Below are 15,812 nucleotides of genomic sequence, written 5' to 3'. Positions count from 1 at the left end.
AAAGATAATATTTATGACTTGACCACAACCAATTTTGAACATATAAGAGTATACCATAACTTGAATTAGTAGGTCAAATCGGATTGATAGGTTCGACCAAAACAAACAATGTCCCACATGTTGTCATCCTTGAATTATATGATTAGTAAGCTAATTGTGGCGAGGGCCACTATAAGTAGCCTTGAAATCCATGTAAAAAATTTGTATCTCACTAATAACAATGATCAAATTATTAAAGATATTCTTATCAATAAAGACTTTGTAACTTGACCACAATAATTTTTGAACATATAAATGTATCCCACTACTTGAATTAGTAGATCAAATCAGATCAGATTGATAGGTTCAACCAGAACAAACAGCATCCCACATTCCCACATGTTGTCATTGAATTGTGTGATTAGTAGGCTAATTGTCGTGACGACCACTACAAGTAGCCTTGCATTGCATGTAAAAATTTTATCACTTCACTAATAATAATGATTAAATTATTAAAGACATTCTCATCGATAAAGACAAGAGGATGTTTGTGACTTGACAACAAATTTTGAACATATAAAACTATCTCAACTCAAACACCAAATCTGACATTTGAATTGTCCATCCCACAAAGAAAGGCAAGGCAAAGAGGGAATGTGTGAAGCATTTGCTCCATCATCATCATGAGGAAAAAAGGACAATAAAGCGGGAACATTACTAGATAAACACTACAATCCATATACAATAACAGATGCGAGATCTGAAGTGTAGAGAAAATGACAAACAAAAATACGATTTTTGTGGGTGAGACAATACACGAATACCTTTCAGAGAAATTGCCGACAACAGTCTCATGCTAGCCTTGAGCTATGGCTTGCCTCCCAAGCAGTTTCTTCAGTTCTTTTTTTGTATTTACTAGAATAATCTACCAACAAGCATTGGGTAAATTACAGACAATTGTATCAGATGAAAAAAAACCTTTAAAAATACAAGCTTTCAATTTTGGAAAGCTCGATAAGTCTCTTGTAGAAGTGACAACAAAAACTAAGGGCCATAAAAGCTTGCGCTTCCATTAGAACCACAACATACAAAAGGTCGAGTTTACCCAAGCCTCACAAAACATGTATACGACTATTAAAATCCTCAGCCTCAAGCAGGATTTTTCTTCAGCCATATTGCATCACATGCTTTCTTTTTCACACAAATCTAGAAGCTGAAGAGTCTGACCACCACGAAAAATGAGTAGCAGAGAATCAGTACATGTGCTATAAATGCCTAGTGGAATGAGTATGCTACAGAATTTGCCATTAGTTCATCATGGATTTAGTAAAAGAAGAGAGAAAATAGAAAAGGAATTGAACGTCTGCATGACTAAGATTGACCTAGCGCCCATGGTCGAAATCAATTAGATTGGAAGATCAGAATCGAACAAAAAGGCAATTTTGGATTCAAAAATTAATAAACATTTTGAAAATCTTTTTTTTTAAAGTATGAATAATGACTTCATTTTTTAGATACATATCATGTGAAATGTTATCATGAGGTTCTCAATTTAAATCAGTGATAATCACTTAATATCTGATAAGGTCACAGTTGTGAACTGATGACTGGGAGACAGACCTCTGCCTCTCCAGCCCTCTGTCTTTCCAACTCACTGCAGCTCTTGAAATATTATGAATGCCTTCAAATGATAATACCAGAACCTCTTTTTATCTTCATTTATTTGCTTCGTGACTTATTTTCAAGGTTAAAGTCAATGATAGAAGGCAAATCAAAATAATTTCTCCAGGCTAATTTCTAGACAAATCGAATTTCCAAAGGAGAAGCTAGTTAACACACTCTTGGGTACCAATAAAGAACTCAGTGCACCATAAGATTTGGGGGTAGAAGTGGAATCTAAAGCTTAAACAATTAGGCAGCAATTTAAAAATGAACTTGATTGATGATTGATAATAAAGCAACCGCAGAGAGGCAAACAAAAAATTTTATTGTATGTTCCAGGCCTTGTATTTAAGTATATGCAATGAGTTCTAGGATCTAATGGAGAAAATGTGGCTTCAACAAAATTAACCCTATGGTGAATCTGTCATTGGTTAACAGTTCCAAAGGAGAAGGTCAACTGCATTTGGATTAATTTTGGGATGTCAATGGAGCTTGAACAAATAACAGATAACCATGTGATAAATAGTTTATCTTATGTTTGAAAAAATATACACAGAATCTATTACCACAAATTAAATATGCACAAAGAAACTATTACAACAAAATTTAAACAGCTTTCGAAGGAAAATTTTCCATCAGCTAGGTTTTATACTATTGACATAGCTTTCATGATAAAACATTTGCATCAGCAAAGTTTTATAATCTCTAATGTTCATATTTGATGACTCTAGTTACAGTGCATATGCATGTGCACATGAAAAACATTAATATACCCAACACGAAGAATAAATTCCAATTCAGTGTTTCACTGCTCTTTTTCCAAGTTCTATCAGTTTCAGTGAATCAATTAGGAAATCATCATTAAGAAGGAAGAGTTTAAGAAGAATCAGGACATAATCTGTTTCATTTTAGGCACTGTTAGTGCCTGTTTGTGGATATTAGGCAATGTCACATGCAGTACAATAACAGGTTTATTTCCGTTGGAATGAACATGATGTTTAAATGAAAAGCAGGATTTGAACAGACCAAAGAGACAGGATCAAGCAAGATTGTATGATAGTTAGAACAAGGTTGAATTATTGCTATTGAAACTGGGAATTTAAATGTGGGAGAAAACAGTAGTGCTGGGATGAACTTAGAAAAATGAACAGCAACATGAATACCACAAATGCAAGATATTTGTGGAAATTGATGGGGTCATTTGGGTTATAAGAAGTTCAGCAGAAATATTGTCTTTTATTATTGTTAGGATGACTATGACAAAGAACATTTCATAAACATAGAACTAATAAACATAAGTATCTTGTTCATATTAGGAAAAGGTAAGAAGAATTAAAAGACTATATTGCTTCAAAATTAAGAATAAACAAAACAGCATATTATGTGCAAGCATGTAATTATTTCCGTTTTCTACTTTAACATAAAGTTTCAGCTCATGGATGGGAAGGAATTGGAACCAGGTATGTACCTCTGTGACCGAGAGTTCAAGGCGAAACTTTGGACCATCATAATGATGCAAAACTGGCCTAAATGCATCCTCCTCTAAAGGCTTGCAAAGTTTTCTTACACGGATCCTCACCTAATATTTTCACGATATAAAATATTTGGTATATTTCATGAAATGCAAAAAAAAAAAAACAATTTTGACACAAAAAATCAAATCACTTTATCTACCTGTGCAGGAAACCTGGACTCGCCTTTGCACTTTTTATCTTCCCACGCTGTTGGATCAATGTTAGAACCCCCAAAGCTAGCAGCCTTATGAGAAAAAAGAAATCAAATGTATTCTCCAGAAATAATACTATTAATAGAAATCATGCAATGAATTTTAACTGTCAGCATAAAGGTGCAGTTAATTTAATTTCCAACATATCTAAAATCTACTAGCACACACAATTATAAAATGACAATACTGAGGAGATCAATTGGATTCATAAGTACCCTGATTTAACAAGAAATAGCCACCCAGAATTGTTATCAAAGGCAAACGTAAGCAGACTGAGACCTAAACAACTTACTTAATACCAAGGATTTTAATTTCGAATAATACCACCCGTAGCGGACGGTACGTATCAGTCCGCTAGTAGACCGATACGCAGACCGCCCTGCAATTGGGCCTATTTCCGTCCCGTTACCCCCCTAAATCGATCGTCACCACCCGCTACTATGTGGTTTTAGCCAAGGAAGAAGAAAGAAGAGAGAGAAGAAGAGCATAACCTAGAGATCCGACGCCACTCTCCCTCCTCATCTGAGGCAACGAGGCCTCGGTGTCGTCGACGACTTTTCCTTATCCACGCGGGGAGAAGAATCCTCGGCGATGTCGCGGGGAGAAGAAAGCGAGTGTCGTCGAGGAGATGTTTCTTCTCCCCACATAGGCAGAAGAAACGAGGGGATGAGTTGCCCGCGTGGGGAGAAGGAATTGGTTTCTTCTCCCCACCTTCTCTCCATGCAGGCAGAAAAGAGGTGATGTCACTTTTTTTACAAGCTCTGAATGGTTGCACAATAAAGGGTCCAAAATGGTCCACTACAGATCAAAATCCCCACAAGTACCCAGATCGAAATCCCCACAAGTACCCACATGACACAACCTTTGTTTGCAAGCCTAGGACGACCACCAAACCTAACTAAAATGGAGCTATTAAACCTTTGACCATTCCTCTATATGTTGTGCAGAGCATGAACAAACCAAAAGACACGGACATACATGAGCATTACATTAAACGCCTCAATTACAATTTTGTCTGTGACATTCTCCCCCACTTATTCCTCCGACGTCCTTGTCGAAGCCATTACCGACGCTGCAACTCCTCACCTTTGCTGAGTCTTCAATCTTTTGCTCTAGCTACAATACGCCTCTTGGCTCCTTGCTGCTCTCTGCCGCTGTTGTTGAATAGTCGAACTTTTGATCTGTCATGCTGCTTCAACTCGCCAATGACTCTGACTTTAATATGGGGTTGAGTTGTGTTTATCCCTGTGGATACTTCAGATTAAAGAAAAGACCATCCTTACTATGCGCCAATCTCTTAAATGTCTCATGTTACTTGAACTGGGTGGATGCTTGTTAGAGCTTTAACGAGCATCGTCTCGTAAACTTTTGAAGTTTTTGAGTCCTTCCTCCATAAAATTTGTCCATCGACTCTTCTTTCACTTAGTTGTCACTTCCAAGTAGGTTCGCATCACTTCCGCTTTCGATTGGCATTCTGTTGGGAAATGAAATGAATAATCTACTCTCAGTAGCACTAATCACCATTGGTGAGGATTTGACAACTATTGTCTTCCATTTGGTTTCTTCGAAGGGTCTTTGAACATGTGCAGAGCCCCTTTGCTGGATAGATAAGAAAATTAGGGTACTCGATTTCACCCATTCTCTTAAGAGTTGAGAAGGCAAGGGTTCTTAACTTCGCTCGCCTCCTCGAGGGTTGTACTCCATGCATCGAGCTGGTTACTGGCCTTCGCCTACTCTTTGCTCACACTTCTGAAGCACTTGAAATGTTTGCACTCCTTGCGTTGAGTTAGTTATTGTGATTCACCTTCTTAATGTCATCGAACTTTTGGATTGTAAGAAGTTTTCACCCCAACTTGGAGTAAGTCTCTGATAGTTTTAGTCGCATTTGGGATTGTACCGTCTTCTCCATCAACCCAACCGCCTACTCCTTTGAATAGCAAAGGTACAGCACCGTGTACTGCCTGCTTCATTCCTTGGTCGTGCACTCTTGCATCGACCCGAATCTTCCACTTTTTGCTATCTTGATGAGAAGCTCGTCGACACCGGTCTTACGAAGTTCCCTAGCTTCTGCCCTTCAACCTTATCTCAGTACTTGGGGTTTGCCTCTGCACTCTCTACCTCCTCGGCCCCTTTCACGACCAAGTGCTCTCCCTCCATGAGAGCAAGGGACCAATGACTTCACGGAAGCCTCGCCTCTACGGTACCATGGCGTTGCCATGCCCATGGCCCTATTATCCGTCGCCTCGCATCTGCATCCCTTTCTTCGCGATCGGTATATCTGTCTCTATGGCACTCCTCTGAGTTCACCTTCATTCTAACCGATGCTTGCTTGGTTTTTTATAGCTAAGTCCCTCTGGACTCATCATCGCTTCCTCACCCCTTTCGACCCCTTGCTTTAACACCTCTGTGTTATCCAAGTAGTTCCCCTTGGTCGATGGAAAGACAGACTGCAACTCCCATGCATGGCCTCTACCATCATGTTGTGGGGTTTGCACCGATTCTGTTCTCCTTAGCTTCCTTGATAGCAACGTTCGCTTACTCGGCCTTGTCCTATGACTTGCTGTGCTCCCTTAAGCGAATATGAGCTCTAGAGCAGTCCAACTCTCCAACCGCTCAGATCATACCTCTGCATGATCACGTCCCTCCCATGGGACTCACTGGTACTTGCATTCGAACTTTTCCCTCGGTGGTACACAGCCACCATATCCTGATGACCAAGGCTTTCATCCAATGCAAAATTTGATGCACGCATGGAAGACCCGCCTCTGCGATACCATGACTTTCACTCCTTGAATCCATAGCCCTTCTTGTCGTCATGTTGTTCACCGAAGTGGAGCTCCCAGTAGCTCCCGATCATACCTCCGTATGATATAGTCTCTCACGAGATTAGATTCGTGTGTATCGCATTGCCACAAACTGTTCCACCATGATCCGCTGCACCATGTCACCTCCTGATGGCATCTCCATTGCATTCTGATCCTTGTGAGATGAACTTGAATTATGATCCCTCTATGTGTGGCATTTACCAACACATCACAATGCCTCTTCCACCTTCGACTGTGTTCGCTCCTTTGGTAATCGACCTTCGTCCACCCGCTCTTGGGTCACACCTAGACAAAGCACCGCTATAAGACAATCCGTTGCCTAGTAGCTCCCGAAGTCCACTGACTTCGTTGAAATTGGTGTACCATTGTTTGGATCCTGGGCCTCTGCCCCTACCAACACAATCTCCGCTGCACACCACTTCCTTCATGGCAACTTGAATGGCAGCACTGTGGCATATTCTTCAAGAGTACCCGCCTCTGCGTCCTCTTGCCCCGTGCCAAGGCCTTCTGAACCCAACTTCGCCTTCGCAAATTGAGGCATCTTGGTTCCTCCATCAAATGCTTCTCCGAGATAAGGTGCATAGGCCCAAAAGCTCCCTTCGTCTTTGGCACCACGTAAGATGAGTTTGCACCATCAGAATGAGGGACTCATAGAACGACATGATCCCGCTCTTGCCTCTGCAAGAGTTCATGTCCTTGACCTCTGTCCAAGGAAAGCTCTGTACCTCCGCTCCATGTTCCATCTTCTATACCGGCTCCATTCATGAGGCTTAGGTACTTCGCCAAGTTACACCCAAGTTGCTCTGCTCCTCGATTTGCATTGAGTTGATGATGGTCCTCACGCCCATCATTCCACAGGTCAGCCCTCCATTAAGTTCAATCTTCATATCGACTCTAAGTGTGCCTTCATTTGTGTTGCTTTGGGTCGCTCCCCCACTTAATGTCGAAATGCATTCCCCAATGCACTATCTCAAGCGAGATCATACAACGACTCCTCGCCGCTTGCTCGGTCCATTGAGTTTTGTAGAGTTGTTTTGAGATACTCCTCAACATATGCGGTCTGTTGCACATGGTTCTCCCTCTTGAGAGCTAAGACTTATCCCCCCTGGATATTTGTCCCGTTGGAGCAACTTCTCTCTTCGCTTCCTTCTCTCTGAAAGTTTCGGAAACCACCATCCCCTTGGACTACTTTGCCTTGCTGAACAAATTGTGTATTATTTTGCCTCCCACAAACGCACTTACTATATTACGACTCCACGTCAATACAACCTCCACTGCAACTCTCAAGACCTAGCAACATACTGAACTCATTGCACACTTCAACCTCCTACAGACGTATCATTCTTATACTGAAGAGAAAGTTTCAATGCTTCATGGCGCCAAGTTTCGGTCGCCTTGGGAAGGCCACGAACACACCATCGTTCACATAAAAGCCCTTGCATGAGCACCGAATTCTTCGAGTTAGCAATTCCCCTCACCTTTATGAGATTTGCACAACTCTTTCGGTCGTTGAACAACTCATTCCACCTTACATAGTCTCATCCTTTACTAAGCGCCTCGCTTGCCTTGAGCACCATCAAGTATGATTATCAACGTTGAGCCGTAGCTCAAACTCAGCCATCCCAACCTTTGTGTGCTATGCATTCTTACCAACTTGATTGTCTTCGTGGTGCCTCTTGCACGAAGGGTTAGCCACTCCTCTGAATATCAATCTTATATGCCCGCTCCTCTGAGCGACTCCTTTTCCCTACATCTCCATGCTCGTTTTCCCCAAAACGATCGCGCGTGCAAGCTGCCCTCAATGCAACCCCGCTAGGTCCCGCATAATTGCATACTAAATGTTTCTATGAATGCTTGTCCTGCTCTGATACCATCTGTCACGGATTTAACTGGTTTTGTCTAAGTTGTGCGACACCTTTGTGTGTCCGTCCGCAAAGGTCAGCCTCCCTGAAACCTCCTATGGTCCCTTAAGACCTACTAAATAAAAAATGAGTTAGAGAAAGTGCCTCACTCAGGATCCACAAGCAATTATTTCAGGAAACACTTCATAGCCAATGCAAATTACAAATAGACTTTTACAAGCTCTGAATGGGTTGCACAACAAAGGGTCCAAAATGGTCCACTACAGACCGAAATCCCCACAAGTACCCACATTACACAACCTTTGTTTGCAAGCTTAGGACGACCACCAAACCCAACTAAAATAGGGCTATTAAGCCTTCGACCGTCCCTCTACATACTGTGCAGAGCATGAAGAAACCAAAAGACACAGACATACATGAGCATTACATGAAATACCCTATTTACAGTTTTGTCTGTGACGTGGGGAGAAGAAATCGAGGTTTCTTCTCCCCATGTTGTCACGACCTTAGCTGGTTTTGCCTAAGGCGTGCGGCAGCCTCGCGCGTCCGTCCGCAAAGGTCAGCCTCCCCGAAGCCTCCCATTGTCCCTTAGGACCAACAAAAGAGAGAACGGGTTAAAGAAAACGCCTCAATCGGGATCCACAAGCGAACATGTCCGAAAAACACTTCATAGACAATGCAAATTACAAACAGACTTTACAAGCTCTGAATAGTTGCACAACAAAGGGTAAAATGGTCCATTACAGACCGAAAAGCTCTCGCACGTGTCCACATGACACAACCTTTATTTACAAGCCTAAAGAGGCCACCAACCCAACTAAAATGGGACTATTAAGCCTTCGGTCGCCCCTTTACATTCTGTACAAGGCATGAACATGCCAAAAGACACGGACATACATAAGCATTACATCAAACACCTTGTTTAGAAGTTTGTCCGTGACATTCTCCCCCACTTATCTCTTCGACGTCCTCGTCGAAGCCTTTGTGAACACTGCAACTCTTCGCCTTTGCTGAGTCTTCAATCTTCTGCTCCAGCTGAAATGCGCCTCCTGGCTCCCAGCTGCTCTCCGCTGCTGTTTTTGAGTAGTCGAACTTTGATCCGCCATGCTGCTTCAACTCACCAATGACTCTGACTCTGGTGTGGGGTTGGCTGAGTTGTGTTGATCCTCGTTGATTCCTGCGGATCCACCAAATGAAGGAAAAGACCATTCTTACTGCGCCAGTTTCTCAAAATTTCCACATGCTGCTTGAACTGGGTGGATGCTTGTTGGAGCTTTAACGAGCATCGCCTCGCAAACTTCTGAAGTTTTGGGTCCTTCCTCCACAAAATCTGCTCATTGACTCTTCTTTCAGTTAGTTGTCACATCCAAGTAGGTTCGCATCACTTCCGCTTTCGATTGGCATTTCGTTGGGAAATGAAGCGGACAATCTACTCTCAGTAGCACTGATCACCGTTGGTGAGGATTTGACAACTATTGTCTTCCATTATCTTCGAAGGGTCTTTGAACTTATGCAGAGCTCCTTTGCTGGATAGATAAAAGAATTGGGGTACTCGGTTTCGCCCATCCTCTTAAGAGTTGAGAAGGCAAAGGTTACTTGACTTCGCCCGCCTCCTCAAGGTTGTACTTCATGCATCGAGCTGGTTACTGGCCTTCGCCTGCTCTTTGCTCACACTTCTGAAGCACTTGAAGTGTTTGCACTCCTTGCGTTGAGTTAGCTACTGTGATTCACCTTCTCAATGCCATTGAACTTCTGGAATGCAGGAAGTTTTCACCCCAACTTGGAGTAATTCTCTGATAGATGAGGTCGCCTCTGGGATTGTACCGTCTTCTCCATCAACCCTGCCGCCTACTCCACTGAGTAGCAAAGGTACAGCACCACGTACTGCTTGCTTCGTTCCTTGGTCGTGCACTCTTGCATTACCCGAAGTCCTTCACTTACGGCTATCTTGATGAGAAACTTGTTGACACCGGTCTTACGAAGTTCTTCGGCCTCTGCCCTTCAGCCTTGTCTCGGTACTTGAAGATTGTCTCTGCATTCTCCATCTCCTCGGCCCCTTTCACGACCAAGCGCTCTCCCTCCATGAGAGCAAGGGATCAATGACTTGCACGGAAGTCCCGCCTCTGCGGTACCATGGCGCTGCCATGCCCATGGCCCTACTATCCGTTGCCTCGCATCTGCATCCCTTTTCTTCACAATCAGTAGAGATGTCTCCGTGGCACTCCTCTGAGTCCACCTCCATTCTAACTGATTGCTTGATTTTGGGTAGCTAAGTCCCTCTGGACTCATCGTCGCTTCCTCGCCCCTTTCGACCCCTTGCTTCAACACCTCTGTGTTCTCCAAGCAGTCTGTTTGGTCGATGGAAAGACAGACTGCAACACCCATGCATGGCCTCTGCCATCACATTGTAGGGTTTGCACCGATTCTGTTCTCCTTAGCTTCCTTGGTAGCAACGTTCGCTTACTCGACCTTGTCCTCTGACTTGTCGGGCTCCCTTAAGCGAATATGAGCTCTGGAGCAGTCCAACTCTCCAGCTGCTTCGATCATACCTCTGCATGATCAAGTCCCTCTCATGGGACTCACTGGTACTTGCATTCGAACTTTTCCCTTGGTGGAACACAGCCCCCATATGCTGATGACCAAGGTTTTCATCCAATGCAAAATTCGGTGCACGCCCGGAAGACCCGCCTCTGCGGTACCATGGCCTTCACTCCTTGAATCCATAGCCCTTCTTGCCGTCGTGTTGTTCACCAAAGCGGAGCTCCCAGTAGCTCCCGATCATACCTCTATATGATCTAGTCCCTCTCGGGACTATGTCGTGTGTGTCGCATTGCCACGAACTGTTCCACCACGATCCGCTGCACCATGTCGCCTCCTGGTGACATCTCCATTGCATTCTGATCCTTGTGGAATAAACTCGAATTGTGAACCCTCCATGTGTGGCCTCTGCCAATACATCGCAGGGTCTCCTCCACCTTTGATTTTGTTCGCTCCTTTGGCAATCGACCTTCATCCACCCACTCTTGGGTCACACCTAGATGAAGCACCGCTCTAGGACAGTCCGTCGCCTAGTAGCTCCCGAAGTCCACCAACTTCACTGTAATTTGTGCACCATTGTCTGGATCCTGGGCCTCTGCCCCTACCAGCACAATCTCCACTGCGCACCGCTTCCTTCATAGCAACTCGAATGGCAACACTGTGGCATATTCTTCAAGAGTACCCGCCTCTGCGTCCTCTTGCCCCGTGCTAAGGCCTTCTGTACCCAACTTCGCCTCCGCAAATTGAGTCGCCTTAGTTCCTCCATCGAATGCTCCTCCGAGATAAGGTGCATGTGCCCCGAAGCTCCCTTCGTCTTTGGCACCATGCAAGATGAGTCCGCTCTGTCAGAATGAAGGACCCAGGGAACAGCATGATTCTACTCCTGCCTCTGCAAGAGTTCATGTCCTTGACCTCTGTCTAGGGAAAGCGCTGTGCCTCTGCTCCATGTTCCAACTTCTATGCTGGCTCCCTTCATGCGGCTTGGGTACTTCGCCAAGTTACACCCAAGTTGCTCCGCTCCTCGTTTTTGCATTGAGTCGATGGTGGCCCTCGCGCCCACCATTCCACGGGTCAGCCCTCCCTTGAGTCCGATCTCCATATCGACTCCAAGTGTGCCTCCATTTGAGTTGCTTTGGGTCGCTCCCCCACTTGATCTCGCAATGCATCCACCCATGCATTCTCTCGAGCGAGATCATGTGACAACTCCTCGCTGCTTGCTCGGTCCATTGAGCTTCGTGGAGTTGTTGTTTGTGAGGTACTCCTCCTCAACATATGAAGTCCGTCTCACATGATTCTCCCTCTGGAGAGCTGAGACTTATCCCTCCTGGATAACTGTCCCGTTGGAGCAACATCTCTCTTCGTTTCGGAGACCACCACCCCCTTGGACTACTCCGATCTGCTGAACAAACTGTGCATTGTTCTGCCTCTTGCAAACGCACTTGCTAGATTGCGCCTCCACGTCAATACAGCCACCGCTGCACCCCTCAAGGCCTAGCAACATGCTGAACTCGTTGCACACTTCAGCCTCCTCCGGACGTATCCTTCGCATGTCGAAGAGAAAGTTTCAATGCTCCATGGCGCCGAGTCTCGACCGCCTTGGGATGGCCACGAACAATCCATCGTCCGCATACAAGCCCATGCATGAGTACCAAATTCTTCGAGTTAGCAATTCCTCTCACCTCTGTGAGCTTTGCACAACTCTTTCGGTCGCTGAGCAACTCATTCCACTTTGCATGGTCTCGTCCTTTTGCCAAGCGCCTCGCTTGCCTTGAGCACCATCAAGTAAAGTTGTCAACGTTGAGCCGTAGCTCAAACTCAGCCATCCCAACCTTTGTGCGCTCCGCATTCTTCCAAGCTTGCCTGTTCTCGTGGTGCCTCTCGCGCGAAGGGTTGGCCATTCCTCTGAATGCCAATGTCAGATGCCCGCTCCTCTGAGCGACTCTTTTCCCTACATCTCCATGCCCGTTTTCCCTCAAACGATCGCGCGTGTGCTGACTGCCCTCAACGCAGCCCCGCTAGGTCCCCCACGTTTGCATGTCAAGTGTTTCTATGAGTGCTTGTCCCGCTCTGATACCATAATGTCACGACCTTAGCTGGTTTTGCCTAAGGCGTGCGGCACCCTCGCGCGTCCGTCCGCAAAGGTCAGCCTCCCCGAAGCCTCCCATTGTCCCTTAGGACCAACAAAAGAGAGAACGGGTTAAAGAGAACGCCTCAATCGGGATCCACAAGCGAACATGTCCGAAAAACACTTCATAGACAATGCAAATTACAAACAGATTTTACAAGCTCTGAATAGTTGCACAACAAAGGGTAAAATGGTCCATTACAGACCGAAAAGCTCTCGCACGTGTCCACATGACACAACCTTTATTTACAAGCCTAAAGAGGCCACCAACCCAACTAAAATGGGACTATTAAGCCTTCGGCCGCCCCTTTACATTCTGTACAAGGCATGAACATGCCAAAAGACACGGACATACATAAGCATTACATCAAACACCTTGTTTAGAAGTTTGTCCGTGACAATGTGTCAAAAAGGGTAACAAGGCAATTGCCCCTTGTTTTTTTTACTTATATGTATATATACATATACATACATGTACATACATGTACATATATGTACATACATATACATATATGTACATATATATATATATATATACTGAGCGATATATCAAAATATACCGCTTGGTATACAGTAACGAGCCGTACCGAGTGAATCTCGAAACTCCGGTATGGTACGAAATTTCAGTCCTTGCCTAATACCATTGGTAGGAATGTCAAATTTCACATATAATCATTACCATGTGGAAGCACATTAACTATAGTGAAAATGAGGAAGCTCACTTTTCAAATGAACTTGTACATCATATTCCTTGATAGAAGAAAGTTATTTGCATTTTATTATAAGAAGGCTCAAAACCTAAGCTATACAAATTATTATAACATATATGCCAATATAGAATAATAAAATCAGATAGATATCTGCTCTTTTCATTAAATACATTGACAATACAAAATAAGTAATAGCTACAATAAAATGGAAATTAGAAGAAAATGGAAAAGAAAAGAAAAACTTCAGCTATTGGATGCATAAATAAGAAGAAAACTGTTTAAACAAAAAACAGCAATAGGAAACAAAGAGATCTGCCTTACAATAGACTTTTTTTTGACATATTACCACAGGAAAACAAGAACATGCAGAATGTCAATTATGTACCAATTATACTTAACAACCGACATGAAATTTTATGAGACGTATTCAAACCTCGAATATCCCATGAAGCTGGTGAGTAGTATAATTATATAGAAAGAGAGGTAATCCAGGAGTGATAGAACGAACTGAATCACGATACCTTGGGGGCAAGCCTGAAAATGAACATCATTAGATGCTGACACTATATTACAAATAAAAGCTAATTTAACTTGATTCAAATTTAACAGCATGGTATCAATTCAAGAATATATACAAGAACAGAAGAATATGAAAGAAAAAATCATTGACCCTGGCCTAATGTAACACTTCAATACAACAGAAGGTACACATGGAAAGGGAAAAACTTGCAAAGAGCAAAAGAAAGAGAAAGACAAAATACCAAACAGCTGCCGCTTCAGATCTTCCTGCATGGTGTCATTGTTGCAAACAAAGATATAACCACCAAGAACTTCATTCCTTGGTAGCATCTCAGTGGCGGGTAACGTTTTAAACCGCTTGTCAACAACAGCATTGTTGTTGTTGCTACTGTTATTACCATTGGTGTTGTTGTTGTTATTGTTATTGTTTGTGTTGTTGATGACATTGTTATTGACCTCCTTGTTGCTTGTGTTGTTGGCAAACTTACTGAATCCTGTGTTCAGTTTGAAGCTGTTAACATCATTTATATTGTCTTTCATATAAACACTGTTCATGTTGAAAACACTATGGTGGGGGCTTTTGAATGAAGTCTCATTCATCTTGAGATCCAGATTCATCAGACTTAGATTGAGATTCTCAAATTTGTTATCCTCCTGAATCCCAAACTTGTCATAAGACTTTGCTTCAAAGGTGTTCCTTGAATAGTCCACATTGTTCATCCGATCAAAATCTGATCTTGTCATCTCAGCCAGTTTTGAGGTGATAACAGACCATTGATGGTCCTCGGACAGCTTTGATTGTCCTCTGAACTCGTTCCCCAATTGCCAGAGGTTGTCCATCTGCTCGAGTTCTTATCTATCTGTTAAGAAAAGAGAACCCTTAAAACCAATTTTCATGAGCAAAACAATTATAGATAGAGGTTATGATTGGATTTCTCGGACAAAAAAGAAACGCATAAAACTGATTTCTCACGGTCCGAAACGTCAAGAGTCTCTCAGATAAAATCAGAAAAGAAAATTAAATCTAACTTACTACTTGATCCTGCCAATTTCAGCAAAACATTTATTCGGCATACAAAAATGAGATCTTCCTAGCAATACCAAAACCAAAATCTTTCCTTCAACAAGATGATCCAATAATACTGAAGCCAAAGCACTCAATTACTTCAATAAGAACATGTTTCGATTCTATCTATCCTCAGCATCAAGATTCTATAAGAAACCGGGCAAACACAACACTAATCCAGAATAAGCCTGACCTTCTCAAGATCGGCACTTGACAAGGCAGAAGACCGACAAACCAACTCCAACATAGTAAAAATCGAAACTTTTTCGCATCCCAGATGGAGAGACCGATTTCGCCACCACATCAAAGAAAAAAAAATCCACGGCATGAAAAATCGAGATCGGACGCACCTCAAACCGACACCGGCAACGGAACCTCGGAACGGAAGGTTCGAGCTCCGATCCACGGAGAGAAATCTGAGAACCCTAGATTTTCTGTGATGATGGATGGACAGAAAAAGGAAAGAGAAAGGAACCGAGGCCACCCTCCCCCGTCCTTTCCTCCGCCCTAAGCCACCACCGACAGGGCGATAAAACTATTAATGACGAGGTTATCCACTTATATTCGCGATAAGAAAAGGGTTGTGGATGTGGATTTCCGTCATTCGTGCCCTAAGAACGGTAGAAATTGCAAGCCCATAATTAAGGTCCATTTTAACCCCGTAAGTTTGATAATAAATTATTTAAAATTTTAAAATTTTATTTTTTTATTTAAATTATTTTTATATTTTTAAAAAATATTATATATAAATTTATTTTAGTTCGACGTCATAGGTGACGTACCGACTCATAATAAATTAT

The 15,812-nt window shown here is 43.2% G+C and overlaps 1 protein-coding gene across 1 annotated transcript; it reads right to left on the bottom strand.

The window, feature by feature from the left end:
- Positions 1–853: 853 nt before the first annotated feature.
- LOC135649217 (B2 protein-like) lies at positions 854–15,535 on the bottom strand. The gene is made up of 6 exons (XM_065167402.1): positions 15,363–15,535; positions 14,189–14,806; positions 13,861–13,961; positions 3,316–3,399; positions 3,110–3,220; positions 854–1,201 (listed from the first exon to the last, which is right to left on the bottom strand). The coding sequence occupies exons 2-6, from the start codon at positions 14,784–14,786 to the stop codon at positions 1,160–1,162; spliced, it is 936 nt and encodes a 311-aa protein (XP_065023474.1). The 5' UTR covers positions 14,787–14,806; positions 15,363–15,535; the 3' UTR covers positions 854–1,159.
- Positions 15,536–15,812: the final 277 nt, after the last annotated feature.

This window comes from Musa acuminata, chromosome BXJ3-9 (assembly GCF_036884655.1).
Source record: "Musa acuminata AAA Group cultivar baxijiao chromosome BXJ3-9, Cavendish_Baxijiao_AAA, whole genome shotgun sequence".
Classification (NCBI taxonomy): Eukaryota; Viridiplantae; Streptophyta; class Magnoliopsida; order Zingiberales; family Musaceae; genus Musa; species Musa acuminata.
This window is presented reverse-complemented; position numbering and strand designations above follow the sequence as displayed.